Source organism: Oncorhynchus gorbuscha, linkage group LG25, assembly GCF_021184085.1.
Source record: "Oncorhynchus gorbuscha isolate QuinsamMale2020 ecotype Even-year linkage group LG25, OgorEven_v1.0, whole genome shotgun sequence".
NCBI classification, from domain to species: Eukaryota; Metazoa; Chordata; class Actinopteri; order Salmoniformes; family Salmonidae; genus Oncorhynchus; species Oncorhynchus gorbuscha.
The window spans coordinates 29,929,317-29,945,102 of record NC_060197.1 but is presented as its reverse complement, the minus strand read 5'-3'; the positions used below and the strand labels follow the sequence as shown (position 1 = coordinate 29,945,102).

Here is a 15,786-nt window from a genome sequence, read left to right as displayed (position 1 = left end):
AGCTAAATTCCAAATGTCTTAACTATGTTTTCTGTTTGGGCTGTTCAGTTAGCCAGTTAGCTACCTAGTCTGGCATCACCTAACCTCACCTAACCTATCTTCCCGGGCACTCCTTTCTTTGGTTGGAGTTGCTAGCTAACCTCTCAAATTGGCGAGAATGTGGGTTGGAGAATGATGCCACATCTGAAATGGTGATACCTAATGAAATATCGATCTGTTTGTTTGCTCTCCCGGTTTATCCCGAGCAATAACCCCCCCCCCTTCAATTCTCTTTCCAAGGAGTGGGCTGAGTCAGCCTTCATTATTTCAGTGAATCAAATGACTTACTTAGTTTGTCAGGCAGTCAGTCACATGACTGTTTCCAAAAAAACATCACACCACAATGGCTTAATAACCATACGTGCACAACAAGGGGAAATCAACGATTTCAGTCATTTTATTTAGTGACCCCTCAAATTGAGTCAAATTACTTCATTCAATGTCTGTGCCAAATGGTTGCTGTAGTGTAAGAGTGTGTGTACTGGCAGACAGTTGAATAGGCCCTAGTGATTTGCTATGGGTTGAATGGCCCAGGGCTACAATGACTGAGGGACTGAATCAGGTGTTGGTAGAGCAGATTATCCTAATCTCAACACTCCGCCCGTCAGTCAACACCATAGTCCTCCCCCTTTCCATGCTCTCTTCCTATCCCTCTTTTCCTCATCTTTCCATTCTGTCATTCTCTACCTCTTTCGTTTAGCCCCGTCTCATTTGTTTCCTCACTTTTTCCGGTCTCTTCTCTAGCTCCACTCTCCCCTCATTGACTCGTGGTTTAGACTATTTTTACACTCCTCTCCCTCTCACCTGTTCTGTTTACTGGCTGACAGTTTTGCACTCTGGCCATTCACGCTTATTTCTCTCCTCACTCTTGTTCAGATTTTATTTATTTATATTTCACCTTTTTAACCAGGTAAGCTAGTTGAGAACAAGTTATCCCTGTGTATTCTAAAGGTGTGATTATGACGACATGCCTGATGTCTTGCACACGCGTAACACACACAAACTACAATCCCCTTCAGCACTGCCCTTTCTGCACAGTTACAGTAACCCATACACAGATGCCAAAAGGAATATCCTGCTGTACCAGTAATGTCAGGGGTGTAGACCTGGCGCCCCCACTCTACGCAGACCTGGCACCCCCAGAGGAGACCCTCTTTGGGCATGTGGGGAGTTCTAGTCCTCCTGGAACAGCACATGGCTGGAGAAGGAGTGACATCACTGTACGGCCGTGAATGACCACTCTAACCTCTGTGCTCTCCCGGGGTCATGTGACCACGACTGCCATGCCAAATGGCTTGCCTGACCCTTGACCTGATAGTACAATGGAACACTGTTCACTACATCACTCAACATGTGGCTACTGTGATGGAATATAGCCATTAGGCCTACCTCCTTTCTTCCAACACAGCAGCTATCAGGACAGTGTTTTTCCTCTGTGGTAGGTACTACCTCTGTGGTAGGTACTACCTATCCAGTCTGTGCCCATGCCTGCAGTTTTGTGTGACAGCGACACAAATGGTGGCTGTTTGTGTTGTAATATTGCAGTTCAATCTGGCTTCCATCTGGCTATTTTGCCATCTCTCTGGGGCCTGAGAAAGTGGCAGCAGAGCTGTGAAGTTACTGTGAGATTGTGTAATATGAGGGAATCTAATGCTAAGGGCTTTCATACATAGCCTAATGCTCGCTGCTCGCTCAGACTGCCTCCTGAAATCTAAGCAGGTTTTCCTGGGAAGTGCCGGCCCTTTCATTTCCAGCAGGTGAAACTCCCTCACCTCAGCTCTGACACTCCCTCTCAGGCCCGAGTGCCACTGCCAGCGACATCGGCCCCATATAAGGCAGTGTAACACTGAGCACCGTGGCAACCCCCCCCCCCCATGTCTCCGCTCTACTCCCACCCTGATGGAGAGTTCATGCCACTGTGATAGATCTGTTAATGGCTGACTGTGATGGATGAGGAACAGATTTGGGCGAGGGGGGTCTCGTAATGGTTGTTGATCAAGGATATGGTATCGCATTACTTTCTCCAGTGGGCACGGTCGTATGCACTTTTGATACCCATGTAGTCAGACCTGTTTTTACCCTCTGACAACACGCAAAGCCACATTTATTACATTGAAATGAGAGATGTCCAGCACAACAGGACTGTCTACTGCTGTCAAGATAATTCTGTTTTTTTGCCACTTCCCCAGAGCTCTCACACATCCAGAGTTTCGGTTATATTTCCCTGTCCCCAAGATGGCTACAGTCTTCAGTAACAGTCATAGTTCTTTCATGGGTTATGAGTCTACCCATTAGTCCCTCTGCCCTCCCATCAGTCAGTGGCGTAGACGTTTGCCTAACATAATGTTGGGGTTTCTCTCTTCTTTTTCAGGGGTTCATCAAAGATGTCCACGAAGACTCACTCACAATAGTATTCGAAAACAAGTAAGTTTTCATTCTCTCTCGTGACATAACGTGTAGAGTTGACCCTCTGCTTGTGTGGTTACTTACTCATGGAAGATCTGTCCGAGTTGCACACTATCACCAGTCTAGCCACTCTGCTCAAGTCATCACTCTCCCCCAGTTCTTTGGCCTAGTTTTACTGTCCTGAAATCCCCGTTTCAGAACCACCTGTGGTCCGGACACAGCTGTCCACAAAACCTTTATAGTCCCCCCCCCCCTTCTTTCTGGAACTCCTATCCCCCTGTCCTGTTCCATCCCATCTCGCTAGCCACCCTCCTCCTACCCCCTGTTCCTCTTTCTCTAGTTGACTCTGTAAATAAATATAGTCCCCTGCTAAATATAGTTCCCTATGGTATGCAGGCAGGGGGGCTGGACAGTGGCCCCTGCCATTCTTGGGATGGCTCTGCCGTTCCAACAACCTCCCTCCCTCCTGTCCTCTTGCCTTGTGGAAGTGTAGGAGTAGCTGGTTGTGAGATACTACGTGAATGAATGAAAAGCCATGCTTTCTATGAGACTGCTGGCTACTGCTCCTTGACACCATTCTCCTTCATATTTGAACCACTGATTTCAAAATAGGGTTGACCTTTATATTATATTGACTAGCTAGCCTATATTACAACTAGAGATGAAACCGTGTTTAAATTTCATATCACGATTATAGTGACAATATTGAAAGACATCCATTCAAATTAGAATCACTATGCACTTTTTTTGTGTGTAAACATTAAAATAATAACTTTAAAGATGGCACCATGTGGCCATGAGAGGTAAAAGTTTCCCAAGTGCAGATTTTTAATGAACACAACCTTAAGTTGGGGCGGCAGGTAGCCTAGTGTTCAGAGCGTAGGACAAGTAACCGGAAGGTTGCAAGATCAAATCCCCGAGTTGACAAGGTAAAAATGTCGTTCTGCCCCTGAACAAGGCAGTTAACCCATTGTTCCTAGGCCGCCATTGAAAATAAGAAGTTGTTCTTAACTGACTTGTCTGGTTAAATAAAGGTAAAATAAAAAAGTAAGCCAATCAAATGTGCATATAAAAACAACACAGGTAAAGCCATGTGCATGTGAGAACAATACAACCATATGTAAACAAATCCAATGTGCGGTGTTGACATTTAAAATAACAACACAAATTGCAATGAGCCCAACAATTGACATAAATACAGGAGTCTAGAGTGTTTCTCCTGTTGGAACACTTTAAAACCAAGTCGACGTCTGCCAGATATTAAATGAACAAAATATGTTAGGTAGGGGGACCGAACTACCATAACGTGTTATCGTGTGCAGACACACGACACATACAGCAGCAGAACGTGTAGTGTTTTTACAGGAGTAGGTAACTCTGAAAGCTTAAATTTACATTATAGACAAACTATTAGTAAGTTACAGACAAACCATAACATTTTCCCCCTTTCCAAAGTCCCCACATCATGCAATGAGCTAAAAGTTACTTTATAGCGAATGCAAGGTAATTTATTAGGTGGTGGTCATGAAAATGACTCAAGAGATTTGAAGTGTTGGCCCCTTTCAGCAGCTATTTATTTTATCAATAAAAACGTATTTATTTTGCATGTTCTGTAGACTGGGAACCATCTTCGATTTCAGTTTCCCTCAGCACGCTTATAAAACCCACAATACGACCACACTTCAGATTTGTTCCTGTCACTGCCTTCCTCGAAGTTTTCACACAAAACATGGCGGACTGTTGCTAACTTTGGTTGATGCTGGACAGTTTTTACCATGAGTTTTTCCAACCTCGCTAATCAAACATGGTTTTGATTATTAAAAATTGAAACGGTAATGATAACCGTCAGGATTTTTTGTTGTTGTGAAAACTGTAACCGTTTCATCCCTAAATACAACTATGATGAACCCCCCTCACATTTTACATAAATATCGTTCTGTGAATCTGAAGCCAGTAGGTTGAACTGTTTTTTTTTTTTAGACTGAGCTCTCATTTGGAGTGTTTTATGTAAAAGGACACGCTACTACCTACCGGATAGCCTAGTTTTATATGATGCTTGATTCTCACCCACAGTCTTCCTGTAGATAAATGATCTAATGTACATTATAGGTGGTGTCTTAGGATCATTACCATATGTAATCCAGTAACTCTTATTAGGTTTATGGCTTTCCCCTTGTAAACGCTCATTCATCTCACTTCCTGGCCCCCACTGACTGCCTGTCACCAAGTGATTTGTCTGTCAGCTAGAGAACACCGCTTCAGGCAGAATGACTATTAAGCTTTAGTTATGTTCGGGGTTGACACGCTTTTGGGTCTCGCTCCTGTGTCTTGATGGTACTTTCATTAGGGTCTGTGTTCCGGGAAGTTTCTGCTACACATGCGCACACACCAGAGGCGGCTGGTGGAAGGAGCTATAGGAGGACTTGCTCATTGTAATGGCTGGAATGGAATCAATGGAACAAACACATTGTTTCCATGTGTTTGTTTGGTATCATTCCAGCCATTGCGATGAGCTCGTCCTCCTATAGCTAATCCATCAGCCTGATCTATCACACACCCAGACTTTATTCTGGACCGAACTGGTGTGGCGATGTCTGTCAATGTAATATAAAGTGTTGGACAGGAGGTGAACTTTCATAAATCACATGACAGGAAGAGGGGGGGGGGGTCTGCTGATGTTCCTCCTACTGTTGTAACTGAAAGGTGTTTGTTTCCCCTTTCCCTATCTGTCTCCCTCGCTCTCTCCACCTCGCTGCCATCTGTCTCTCTCTCCCCCCAAAAAGCTGGCAACCAGAGAGACAGCTGCCCTTCAGTGACGTTCGGCTGCCGCCCCCAGCCGACTACCACAAGGACATCGGTGAGGGAGAGGAGGTGGAGGTACGACTGCCCGCTCATGTTATTTCCCCAAATTCTCCAGATCCCACTATCTCCCACTAGGGTTGCAAAACAGATTCCAGAAACATTCCAGGAATCTTCCACCTGGGATTTCTGAAAGAACCTGGGAATTTTGGGAATGTTTCTGGAATTTTGCAACCTAATTCCCCTCATTATTTTGAGGGCCAGGAGTTTTTCCTCACTGTGTGACCTGACCAGAAAAACAGTGGAAACTCCTTCCTTGGTTGGTTTCTACCTCCTGTTTAGTCCATTGCCCACATGCTCCGTGCTATTCGGATACTTGGGATGTCCCTACTGCATTAAAGTTGACATTTTTAAAATAGTTAAGTTTAAGTAATGGTAGGGATGTCTCAAGGATCCCGGATAGCACTGACCCTACCCACATGTGATGTCATAAAGCATTCCATACCACACATTAATCCATATCGCTATCAGTGGTTTAGTTTGCTTCCTCCGTCGTGATTCCATTCATAGCTGGAGATTACTACCCATGAGCCCGGGACCCAGCCAGTCCAGAGATTACCCAGAGTCCTGTTCACTACGGCAGAGCGATGTGGAGACGGATTAACCACAGTCCAATTTAGACATGATTAGCCAGCTAGGATTCCATTCTTCAGCACAGCAGCACTCTAATCATCATCGCCATGGAGAGACACTCAATCTCACTGTTTATCATATCATTACATAATCACTTTACTAAATATTCTGCCTGACCTGTTTGGTTAATGTTACATGGTAGATTTCAGAAAGTTTCCCCTCTTCTTGTAATTGTTCTGGTATCATTGCCCTGGGGCATCCCTAAGCAGGATGAAATGATCAGGAAATCCAGAATTTCAGTAAAAATCTGCAAATTACTGGTATTTTGCAACCCGAGCAGGTATAAACACCTGTATGTCCCTTTATAATCATATCCTGTCTACCCCTCCAACAGGTGTACTCGAGGGCCAATGAGCAGGAGCCATGTGGCTGGTGGCTGGCCCGGGTGAGAATGATGAAGGGAGAGGTGAGTCAGGGACTGGTGAGTTAGGGGTCGGGTGCACGCTGGGGCCGGCATGGGGTCGGTAGGGGGGGGCACTGTGCGTGTGATTTAAAAACAATTCTGTGTGCTTGCATGCAACATGGTCGGGTCTCACTCTTTTGTGTGAAGAGGTGATCAACATCCCCGTATCTCAACCAAGACTTTGGTGTATTGTTGCTACATAGTCCCCTTTTTTAATTTTCTTGATCAGTCCAATTTGTCATTTGTGCAATGTCGCGTGCATGTTGTGTGATGCATCAGCGTTTTACACACACGCTCCGTCCACTACGGGATACCCCTCAGTCATCCCTTGTATAGACCCACACACAGTACTCTAATGTAGGCTAATTGGGATAACTAATGCAGCAGGGAGCACATAGCTTGTTTAAAGCAGGCAGGCACGTACTGTAGGGTCACCTAGACTACACACAGATTCTACATTCCATATTGACCCCTAGCACTTCTGTAGATCCCACCTAGTCTTTGAGAAGGAAAGCTGAAGCAACTACCTTAAAAATAGAGTCACAGTTCACTAAGTTTTAACCAGCAGAGCCCTATGGGCTTTTCTCAAAAGTAGTGCACTATTGGGACGCAACCACTTTGTCTTCCAGACAGGCAGACTGATCCTGGGTCAGTAGAATGTGACTGAGGGGGTGTTAAGGCTTCCGCATGCTTCAGTTTGGCTGACGCTGTACCGAACTCGGCTAGGCCAACAGAACGAGTGCACTCGCATTTTTAAAAAAAACAACCTTTGCTTGGAAAACGAGAAGGCGGCAATGGAAATGTTTGTTCATCTTAAGAAGCCGTAGCCAGTCTATGCTTATTCAAAGTAGATGATTTAAGAAATCTGTGGTACATTTTTATAATTTTTCAGAGGGGATCTAAGTCGTGCAATGTTGCGTCCAAGATGTTTGGCGCTGTAGCCTATTTGTCAATGTGCATGAAAACGAGTATCGTTGAATGACAACAAACACTTAATTGAAGAATCCCTACTAATGACCAATGGAGTGTGGACTTTGGCTCCGAACTTCCGCTTGGCTCGAGAAAAATGTTTCTGTTTTTCATTTTAGTTAAAGTAGTGCCATATTGTTTAAGTTCGTTTATAAAGTGAATAAAGTTTGGTTTTGAATTAGACCATTTGCATTTGTGAATATGAAATTTACCTAGTATTATTAGCAGTTCCCCAAAAAACCTTGCCGGCGACCAAAACGAACAGAAATGTCACATTGTCGTCATAATATATGCACAAACTGTTTCGAATGGGAAGCATGCGGACGGCGTTGGTGAGGCTTGATGCTGGATTTGACCACACTTTTGATCAGTGATAAAGGTTTGGAATGTCAGCTTTGTGTGGTTTGTGCTTTGTGTGGAGTTCCATCTCTCGCGCTCTGTCAGAAGGGACTAAGAAAATGACTATTGGTTAATTTATCACATGAATAAAACCTTAGCTGAATTACAGAGAGAAGTGAAGTGCCATTTCTGATTAACCTTGACCCAAAGCCCTATGAATATTCAATGTCAGTTGTCTTGTGTGGAATGAATAATTTACGTCTTTGGCTGTTTGATTGTTTGCTCTGTTTGCTCCCTAGGTAGTTTGGTAGAAGTACCTCATCTAGCCCTACACACTATATATAGTCCCCATTATTATTATTCTGCACACATTATTTCTCTTGCCATTTCTCAATCTCTGAAAACCCTTGTTATTTGAAATGATCTGACGAAGATCCTTGCAGGATTGAAACGTTGTTTATTAATAAAGGTTTATGGTGGAGCTCTGTGTAAAATATACTCTTTTTTTTAATGATCCTTGTTATTTTACCCATATTTATATTAATCTGGGTCTATTTCTATTCATTAAATATTTTCCTTCTCTTGCAATTTCGCCATCTCTGAGAACCTTTGTCTCTCTATTTGAACCCTTTAGTTCTACGTTATCGAGTACGCAGCGTGCGACGCCACATACAACGAGATCGTCACGCACGAACGCATCCGGCCCGTCAACCCCAACAGCCCTTCCTCCCGAAACTCCTTCCACAAGGTCCCCATCGCCATCCCAGAAGACCTACGGAACATGTGAGTGTTTGACCTCTGATCCCGGCAGTGCACTACACCATCCTCACCACTGGGGCGGCGCTGTAGTACTGTACTCAGATTGAACAACCAGAGGCAACATGTTACTCCACTAGTCATTGGAGTACATTGGCTGCACCTGAAATGGCTCCCTATTTATTGAAAGGCTACTTCCGTAACGTGGTGCACTATGTAGGGAATAGGGTGCTATTTGTGAAGGGTTTCTTGTTTAGACAGTTATACACATTGAAATGTTGTCATTGGAGCTTTGTCTTAGAGCTGTCTTTTGGGCAGGCCATCAGCCTCTCACAGTAGCAACCTAGTGCACTGTTGTGAATAACTGTGGTTTGACCCAAGTTATTTTTTCTTTTTTTTAACCAACAGCTGTGCGAACGACAACATCCATAAAGACTTCAGGAAAGCCATTGGAGCCAACTGCATCTTCTACAGTGCAGCCTCACACGAGCTCATCGTGCTGGTCAGTATCACAGCCACTACTGCTTTCAGGGCCTGTATTCAGCACTCCTACTCTGAGAAGCTTAGTGATCTAGGATCAGTTTGCCTTTTTTAGTTCATTATTATGCAATTATATGGACTGGGGGGACCTGATCCTAGATCAGCTCTCCTACTCTGAGAGCAGTGCTACAAGGCTAGCGTTTTTACTAATGTCCCTTTTTCTTCTTTAACCAGCTTTCTCAGACTAACACTTCTGCTTTCTCTAGTCAACAAATGAGACAACAGTGAAGCGTGCTGCTCTCCTGAGCGACATGCACTTCCGCAGCATCCGTACCAAGCTCATGCTCATGTCCCGCAACGAAGAAGCCACTAAACACCTTGAGGTACACACACACACTTCTCCTCCCATGTTCATTCAGTTAGAATCAAACACGCATGAGAATGTAACTTGGAGACTGGCCATCAACATGTAGACAGACACCCTATTGTCCTTGTCCCCCAGACAAGTAAGCAGCTGGCGTCCGCGTACCAGGAAGAGGTGAAGGTAAGCGAAGACCTGATGGGTCTGGCCATTGGCTCCCACGGTGCCAACATCCAGCAGGCCAGGAAGGTGCCTGGTGTCACCGCCATCGAACTGGAGGAGGAGAGCTGCACCTTCAGGATCTACGGAGAGGTGGGTGGGTATGTTGTGGTGAGAGTGGGGTCTTGGTGTGTGTCAGCGTGTGTGTGGCAGGCTGTCAGCCTTTATCTCTCTCTGTATGTGTTTAATGGCAGGTTGGATTTATGTTGTGTTTGCGTTGCAGACCCCAGAAGCGGTGAAGCTGGCCAGGGTTTTCCTGGAGTTCAAAGAAGACTACTTCCAGGTGCCCAGGAACCTCGTAGGTGAGTGACGCCCCACCCCCATGATTTAGTCAATCGGGAAAGTTCCTGCATACACATGTACTGAGAAACAAAGATTGTCTGAATTGTGGCATCTTTTATAATTTGATATAAACTAGAGGGCAAGTTGGACAGGATATCTGAGGGTGCCCATGTTTACAGATTCATCCAGCTAATCCTTGGTCTCCAAATGCCCCCTCTTCTTCCTCTCTCTCCTCTCCCAGGAAAAGTGATCGGCAAGAACGGCAAAGTCATCCAGGAGATTGTGGACAAGTCGGGGGTGGTGCGGGTCCGGATCGAGGGGGACAATGACAAAAAGCTTCCCCGTGAGGAGGTAGGCAAGCAGGGGGCTGGCAGAGAAGACACTGCCCCTAAAGAAGAGGTGAATGGAATTTTGCAATCCATAGGCTTGGTCTGTTGACGCTGTCAGTTGTCCCATTTCAGTTACCGCTGCATGTCTGTACTGTACCTATTCTAGGAGGGGTTGCTTGGGCCCACTCCATCGGTTGGTGTATATCACTGTTGTTCAGTGTGCTTTCCCCCACTTTATTAAAAAAAAAAATGTCCCTTCAAAGAGAAACCTCTATGTATTTCTACATCAATTTAAAGACACCAGTTATTTGGCCCTTATGGAAATGCACAAATGTGTCCAAATGTCCATGACTAAACATCAGGACTCGTCCACCTCCAAATGTATAATGAAGCGTAACAGTCTACCAGTCCACTCTCTTACACTGTCCTTCTCTCCAGGGCATGGTCCCCTTTGTCTTTGTGGGGACTAAAGAGAACATCAGCAACGCCCAGGCCCTACTGGAGTACCATGTGGCCTACCTACAGGTGAGGCGCGCACACACACACACACAGAGGGGAGAGATCACTGCCACTCTCAGGCCTGACCTCTGCTCATGTCAATTAAACATTGGACCCCTCTCTGTTACGACACGTTAAGATGTATATTGACCCTATATGCCTATGTATTTTTTATACATGCTTACATGCGTACTGTGGGCCAATGGCCAGAATATAGACGCATGGTAGGAGTTCCCATTACCCACAGATTTAGGATCAGATTACCCAACCCCCCCTAACCATAACCGTTAAAGGGAATGGAAAAAATATCTGACCCTGATTCCGGGGCAAGTTCTAGTCTAGCTACTCTTGTGTGGACATTCATGGAAGACGTTGTCTTACACTGGTTGGTGTTCTTCTGTGTATTCTACACACCACCACTTCTGTATGGGGAGAGGGGAGTAGATGTAGTGTGTAGAAGGTGGTGTCAGATCATTCCAAATTGGTCACCTGTCCCGCCCTCCTCCACCTACCTCATGTGAAAGCTGCTGAGAGCGGCTCCATTTTGCCCTTACCCTGTGCTTTTAAAAATAGCCCCCTACTCAGGGTTGGGACGAGGGGTAGGGGTGTAGATTACAGGATATCTGGACCCTAGCCTCCAAAAATAACGCACCCTCTACTCATTCTTGCACCCCCTCACCCATCGTCAGCCACCTCACACAAGGCTCAGTGGCGACAGCTGTCGCATTCTGAAGTGACACCCTCCAACCCTTCCACCCTCAACCACCTCACCTAACCAAAAGTTTCCAGTAAACTGCTGTCTGTACTTTAGCCCAATCCCTAAAACGCCTAAACTGACCACCCCCTTGTACACACTGCAGAACGTAGTGTTTGGCTCTTACATGGCTTATTTCACAAAACCACTGGGAAATCACATCAAACTGCTGCACATGGTAAAGTCACATGACTTAAGGCTGTGTTAACTCTGCAGTGATGGGGTTTTCCCCACCAAATGTGCATCCCAAATGACACCCTATTCCCTTTTTATAGTGTACTACTTTTGAGCAGGGCCCATAAGTATGGGTGGGTCCCATTATGTTGCTAAATAAATAATCAAATCGTATAAATGTTTGCCAGTCCACATAGTCTAATTCAGAAGTTTACATACACCTTAGCCAAATACATTTAAACTCAGTTTTTCACAATTCCTGACAATTAGAGTTAAAATTCCCTGTTTTAGGTCAGTTAGGATCACCACTTATTTTAAGAATGTGGAATGTCAGAAAAATAGTAGAGTGATTTATTTCAGCTTTTATTTCTTTCATTTCCAGTGGGTCAGAAGTTTACATATACACTCAATTAGTATTTGGAAGCATTCCCTTTAAATTGTTTAACTTGGGTCAAAGGTTTTGGGTAACCTTCCACAAGCTTCCCACAATAAGTTTGGTGAATTTTTGGCCCATTCCTCCTGACAGAGCTGGTGTAACTGAGTCAGGAATGTAGGCCTCCTTGCTCCATACGCTTTTTCAGATCTGCCCACAAATTTTCTATAGGATTTAAGTCGGGGCTTTGTGACGGCCACTCCAATATCTTGACTTTGTTGTCCTTAAGCCATTTAGCCACAACTTTGGAAGTATGTTTGGGGTCATTGTCCATTTGGAAGACCCATTTGCGACCAAGTTTTAATTTTCTGACTGATGTCTTGATGTTGCTTCAATATATCCACAATTTTCCTACCTCATGATTCCATCTATTTTGTGAAGTGCACCAGTCCCTCCTGCAGCAAAGCACCCCCACAACATGATGCTGCCAACCCCGTGCTTCACGGTTGCGATTATAGAGGTCGACAGAATATGATTTTTCAACACCGATACCAATACTGATTATTGGAGGACCAAAAATGCCAATACCGATTAATCGGCAGATTTTTATTTTATTTTTTAAATGTATTTGTAAAAATGACAATTATAACAATACTGAATGATCTCAAATGTATTTATTTATATAGCCCTTCGTACATCAGCTGATATCTCAAAGTCCTGTACAGAAACCCAGCCTAAAACCCCAAACGGCAAGCAATGCAGGTGTAGAAGCATGGTGGCTAGGAAAAACTCCCTAGAAAGGCCAAAACCTAGGAAGAAACCTAGAGGCACCAGGCTATGTGGGGTGGCCAGTCCTCTTCTGGCTGTGCCGGGTGGAGATTATAACAGAACATGGCCAAGATGTTCAAATGTTCATAAATGACCAGCATGGTTGAATAATAATAAGGCAGAACAGTTGAAACTGGAGCAGCAACACGGCCAGGTGGACTGGGGACAGCAAGGAGTCATCATGTCAGGTAGTCCTGGGGCATGGTCCTAGGGCTCAGGTCCTCCGAGAGAGAGAGAAGGAGAGAATTAGAGAACGCACACTTAGATTCACACAGGACAACGAATAGGACAGGAGAAGTACTCCAGATATAACAAACTGACCCTAGCCCCCCGACACATAAACTACTGCAGCATAAATACTGGAGGCTGAGACAGGGCCAAACAGGAAGGATATAACCCCACCCACTTTGCCAAAGCACAGCCCCCACACCACTAGAGGGATATCTTCAACCACCAACTTACCATCCTGAGACAAGGCTGAGTATGGCCCACAAAGATCTACACCACGGCACAACCCAAGGGGGGGGTTAGGGTTAATCAACCCACTCAGGTGACGCACCCCTTCCAGGGACGGCATGAGAGAGCCCCAGTAAGCCAGTGACTCAGCCAATGTAATAGGGTTAGAGGCAGAGAATCCCAGTGGAAAGAGGGGAACCGGCCAGGCCGAGACAGCAAGGGCGGTTCGTTGCTCCAGAGCCTTTCCGTTCACCTTCCCGAGTTTGAGACAGAGTTTGCGTCTCTGACATGGGTAGGCAGACCATTCCATAAAAATGGAGCTGTATAGGAGAAAGCCCTGCCTCCAGCTGTTTGCTTAGAAATTCTAGGGACAATTAGGAGGCCTGCGTCTTGTGACCGTCACTTATTTTAACTTAATATAATACATCAATAAAATCAATTTAGCCTCAAGTAAATAATGAAACATGTTCAATTTGGTTTAAATAATGCAAAAACAAAGTTTTGGAGAAGAAAGTAGAAGTGCCATATGTGCTATGTAAGAAAGCTAACGTTTAAGTTCCTTGCTCAGAACATGAGAACATATGAAAGCTGGTGGTTCCTTTTAACATAAGTCTTCAATATTCCCAGGTAAGAAGTTTTAGGGTGTAGTTATTATAGGAATTATAGGACTATTTCCCTCTTTTCCATTTGTATTTCATATACCTTTGACTATTAGATGTTCTTATAGGCACTTTAGTATTGCCAGTGTAACAGTATAGCTTCCGTCCCTCTACTCGCTCCTCCCTGGGCTCAAACCAGCAACACAACGACAACAGCCATCATCGAAGCAGCGTTACCCATGCAGAGCAAGGGAAACAACCACCCCAAGGCTCAGAGCGGGTGACGTTTGAAACGCTATTAGTGCGCGCTAACTAGCTAGCCATTTCACTTCGGTTACACCAGCCTCATCTCAGGTGTTGATAGGCTTGAAATAATAAACAGCGCAATGCTTGACGCACAACGAAGAGCTGCTGGCAGAACTCACGAAAGTGCTGTTTGAATGAATGTTTACGCGCCTGCATCTGCTTACCACTGCTCAGTCAGATACTTGTATGCTTGTATGCTCAGTCAGATTATATGCAACGCAGGACACGCTAGATAATATCAAGTAATATCATCAACCATGTGTAGTTAACTAGTGATTATGATTGATTGTTTTTTATAAGATAAGTTTAATGCTAGCTAGCAACTTACTTTGGCTTACTGCATTCGCGTAACAGGCAGTCTCCTTGTGGAGTGCAACGAGAGAGAGGCAGGTCGTGATTGCATTGGACTAGTTAACTGTAAGGTTGCAAGATTGGATCCCCCGAGCTGACAAGGTGAAACTCTGTCGTTCTGCCTCCGAACAAGGCAGTTTAACCCACCGTTCCTAGGCCGTCATTGAAAATAAGAGTGTTCTTAACTAACTTGCCTAGTTATATATATATATATTAATATAAATAAAAATTGGTAAAATCGGTGTCTAAAAATACCGATTTCCGATTGTTATGACAACTTGAAATCGGCCCCAATTAATTTACCATTCCGATGATTCGGTCGACCTCTAGTTGGGATGGTGTTCTTCGGCTTGCAAGCCTCCCCCTATTTTCTCCAAACATAACTATGGTCATTATGTCCAAACTGTTCTGTTTTTGTTTCATCAGACCAGAGGACATTTCTCCAAAAAGTACAATCTTTGTCCCCATGTGCAGTTGCAAACTGTAGTCTGGCTTTTTTATGGCAGTTTTGGAGCGTGGCTTCTTCCTTGCTGAGCGGCTTCTCAGGTTGTCGATGTAGGACTCGTTTTACTGTGGATATAGATACTTTTGTACCTGTTTCCCCCAGCATCTTCACAAGGTCCTTTGCTGTTCTGGGATTGATTTGCACTTTTCGCACCAAAGTACGTTCATCTCTATGAGACAGAACTCGTCTCCTACCCGAGCGGTATGACGGCTGCGTGGTCCCATGTTGTTTATACTTGCGTGCTATTGTTTGTACAGATGCACGTGGTACGTTCAGCCGTTTGGAAATTGCTCCCAAGGATGAACTAGACTTGTGGAGGTCTCCAATTTTTTTTCTGAGGTCTTGGCTGATTTCTTTAGATTTTCCCATGATGTCAAGCAAAAGAGGCACTAAGTTTGAAAGAAATAATTTATCTGTAAACAATTGTTGGAAAAATAACTTGTCATGCACAAAGTAGATGTCCTGACCGACTATAGTTTGTTAAGAAGAAATTTGTCGAGTGATTGAAAATAAGTTAATGATTCCAACCTCAGTGTATGTAAACTTCTGACTCCACTTCTAGCTACACATATGCTTTTTAACTTAACATGTACCTTGGCCTCTGCCCTATAGGAATCTTACACACAATGCCTATAGAAAGACTACACCCCCACCCCCTGGATTTATTCACATTTTATTGTTACAAAGTGGAATTGAAATGGATTTCATTGTGATTTTGTCAACAATCTTCACAATACTCTGTAATGTCAAGTGGAATACAATTCCAAATGTGTTAAAGGATTCATGAAAAATAAAACTAATATACCTTTAGTAGATAAATATTCACCCCTGAGGCAATGCATGTGTTAACACAGTTGGCAGCGATTT

The 15,786-nt window shown here is 44.4% G+C and overlaps 1 protein-coding gene across 4 annotated transcripts in view; it reads left to right on the top strand.

Moving 5' to 3' along the window:
- The window catches only part of LOC124013685 (fragile X mental retardation syndrome-related protein 1-like), a 28,534-nt gene that overhangs the window by 900 nt on the left and 11,848 nt on the right, over positions 1-15,786 (top strand). Inside the window, exons 2-11 of one of the 4 annotated variants that reach the window (XM_046328100.1) lie at positions 2,411-2,463; positions 5,229-5,322; positions 6,272-6,343; positions 8,283-8,431; positions 8,813-8,906; positions 9,151-9,267; positions 9,387-9,557; positions 9,688-9,766; positions 9,988-10,097; positions 10,514-10,600. In XM_046328100.1, the coding sequence (XP_046184056.1) occupies positions 2,411-2,463; positions 5,229-5,322; positions 6,272-6,343; positions 8,283-8,431; positions 8,813-8,906; positions 9,151-9,267; positions 9,387-9,557; positions 9,688-9,766; positions 9,988-10,097; positions 10,514-10,600 (1,026 nt within the window). Of the gene's footprint in view, positions 1-2,410; positions 2,464-5,228; positions 5,323-6,271; positions 6,359-8,282; positions 8,432-8,812; positions 8,907-9,150; positions 9,268-9,386; positions 9,558-9,687; positions 9,767-9,987; positions 10,146-10,513; positions 10,601-15,786 lie in introns of all 4 variants that reach the window. The other 3 variants (XM_046328098.1, XM_046328099.1, XM_046328097.1) reach the window with 3 other exon arrangements.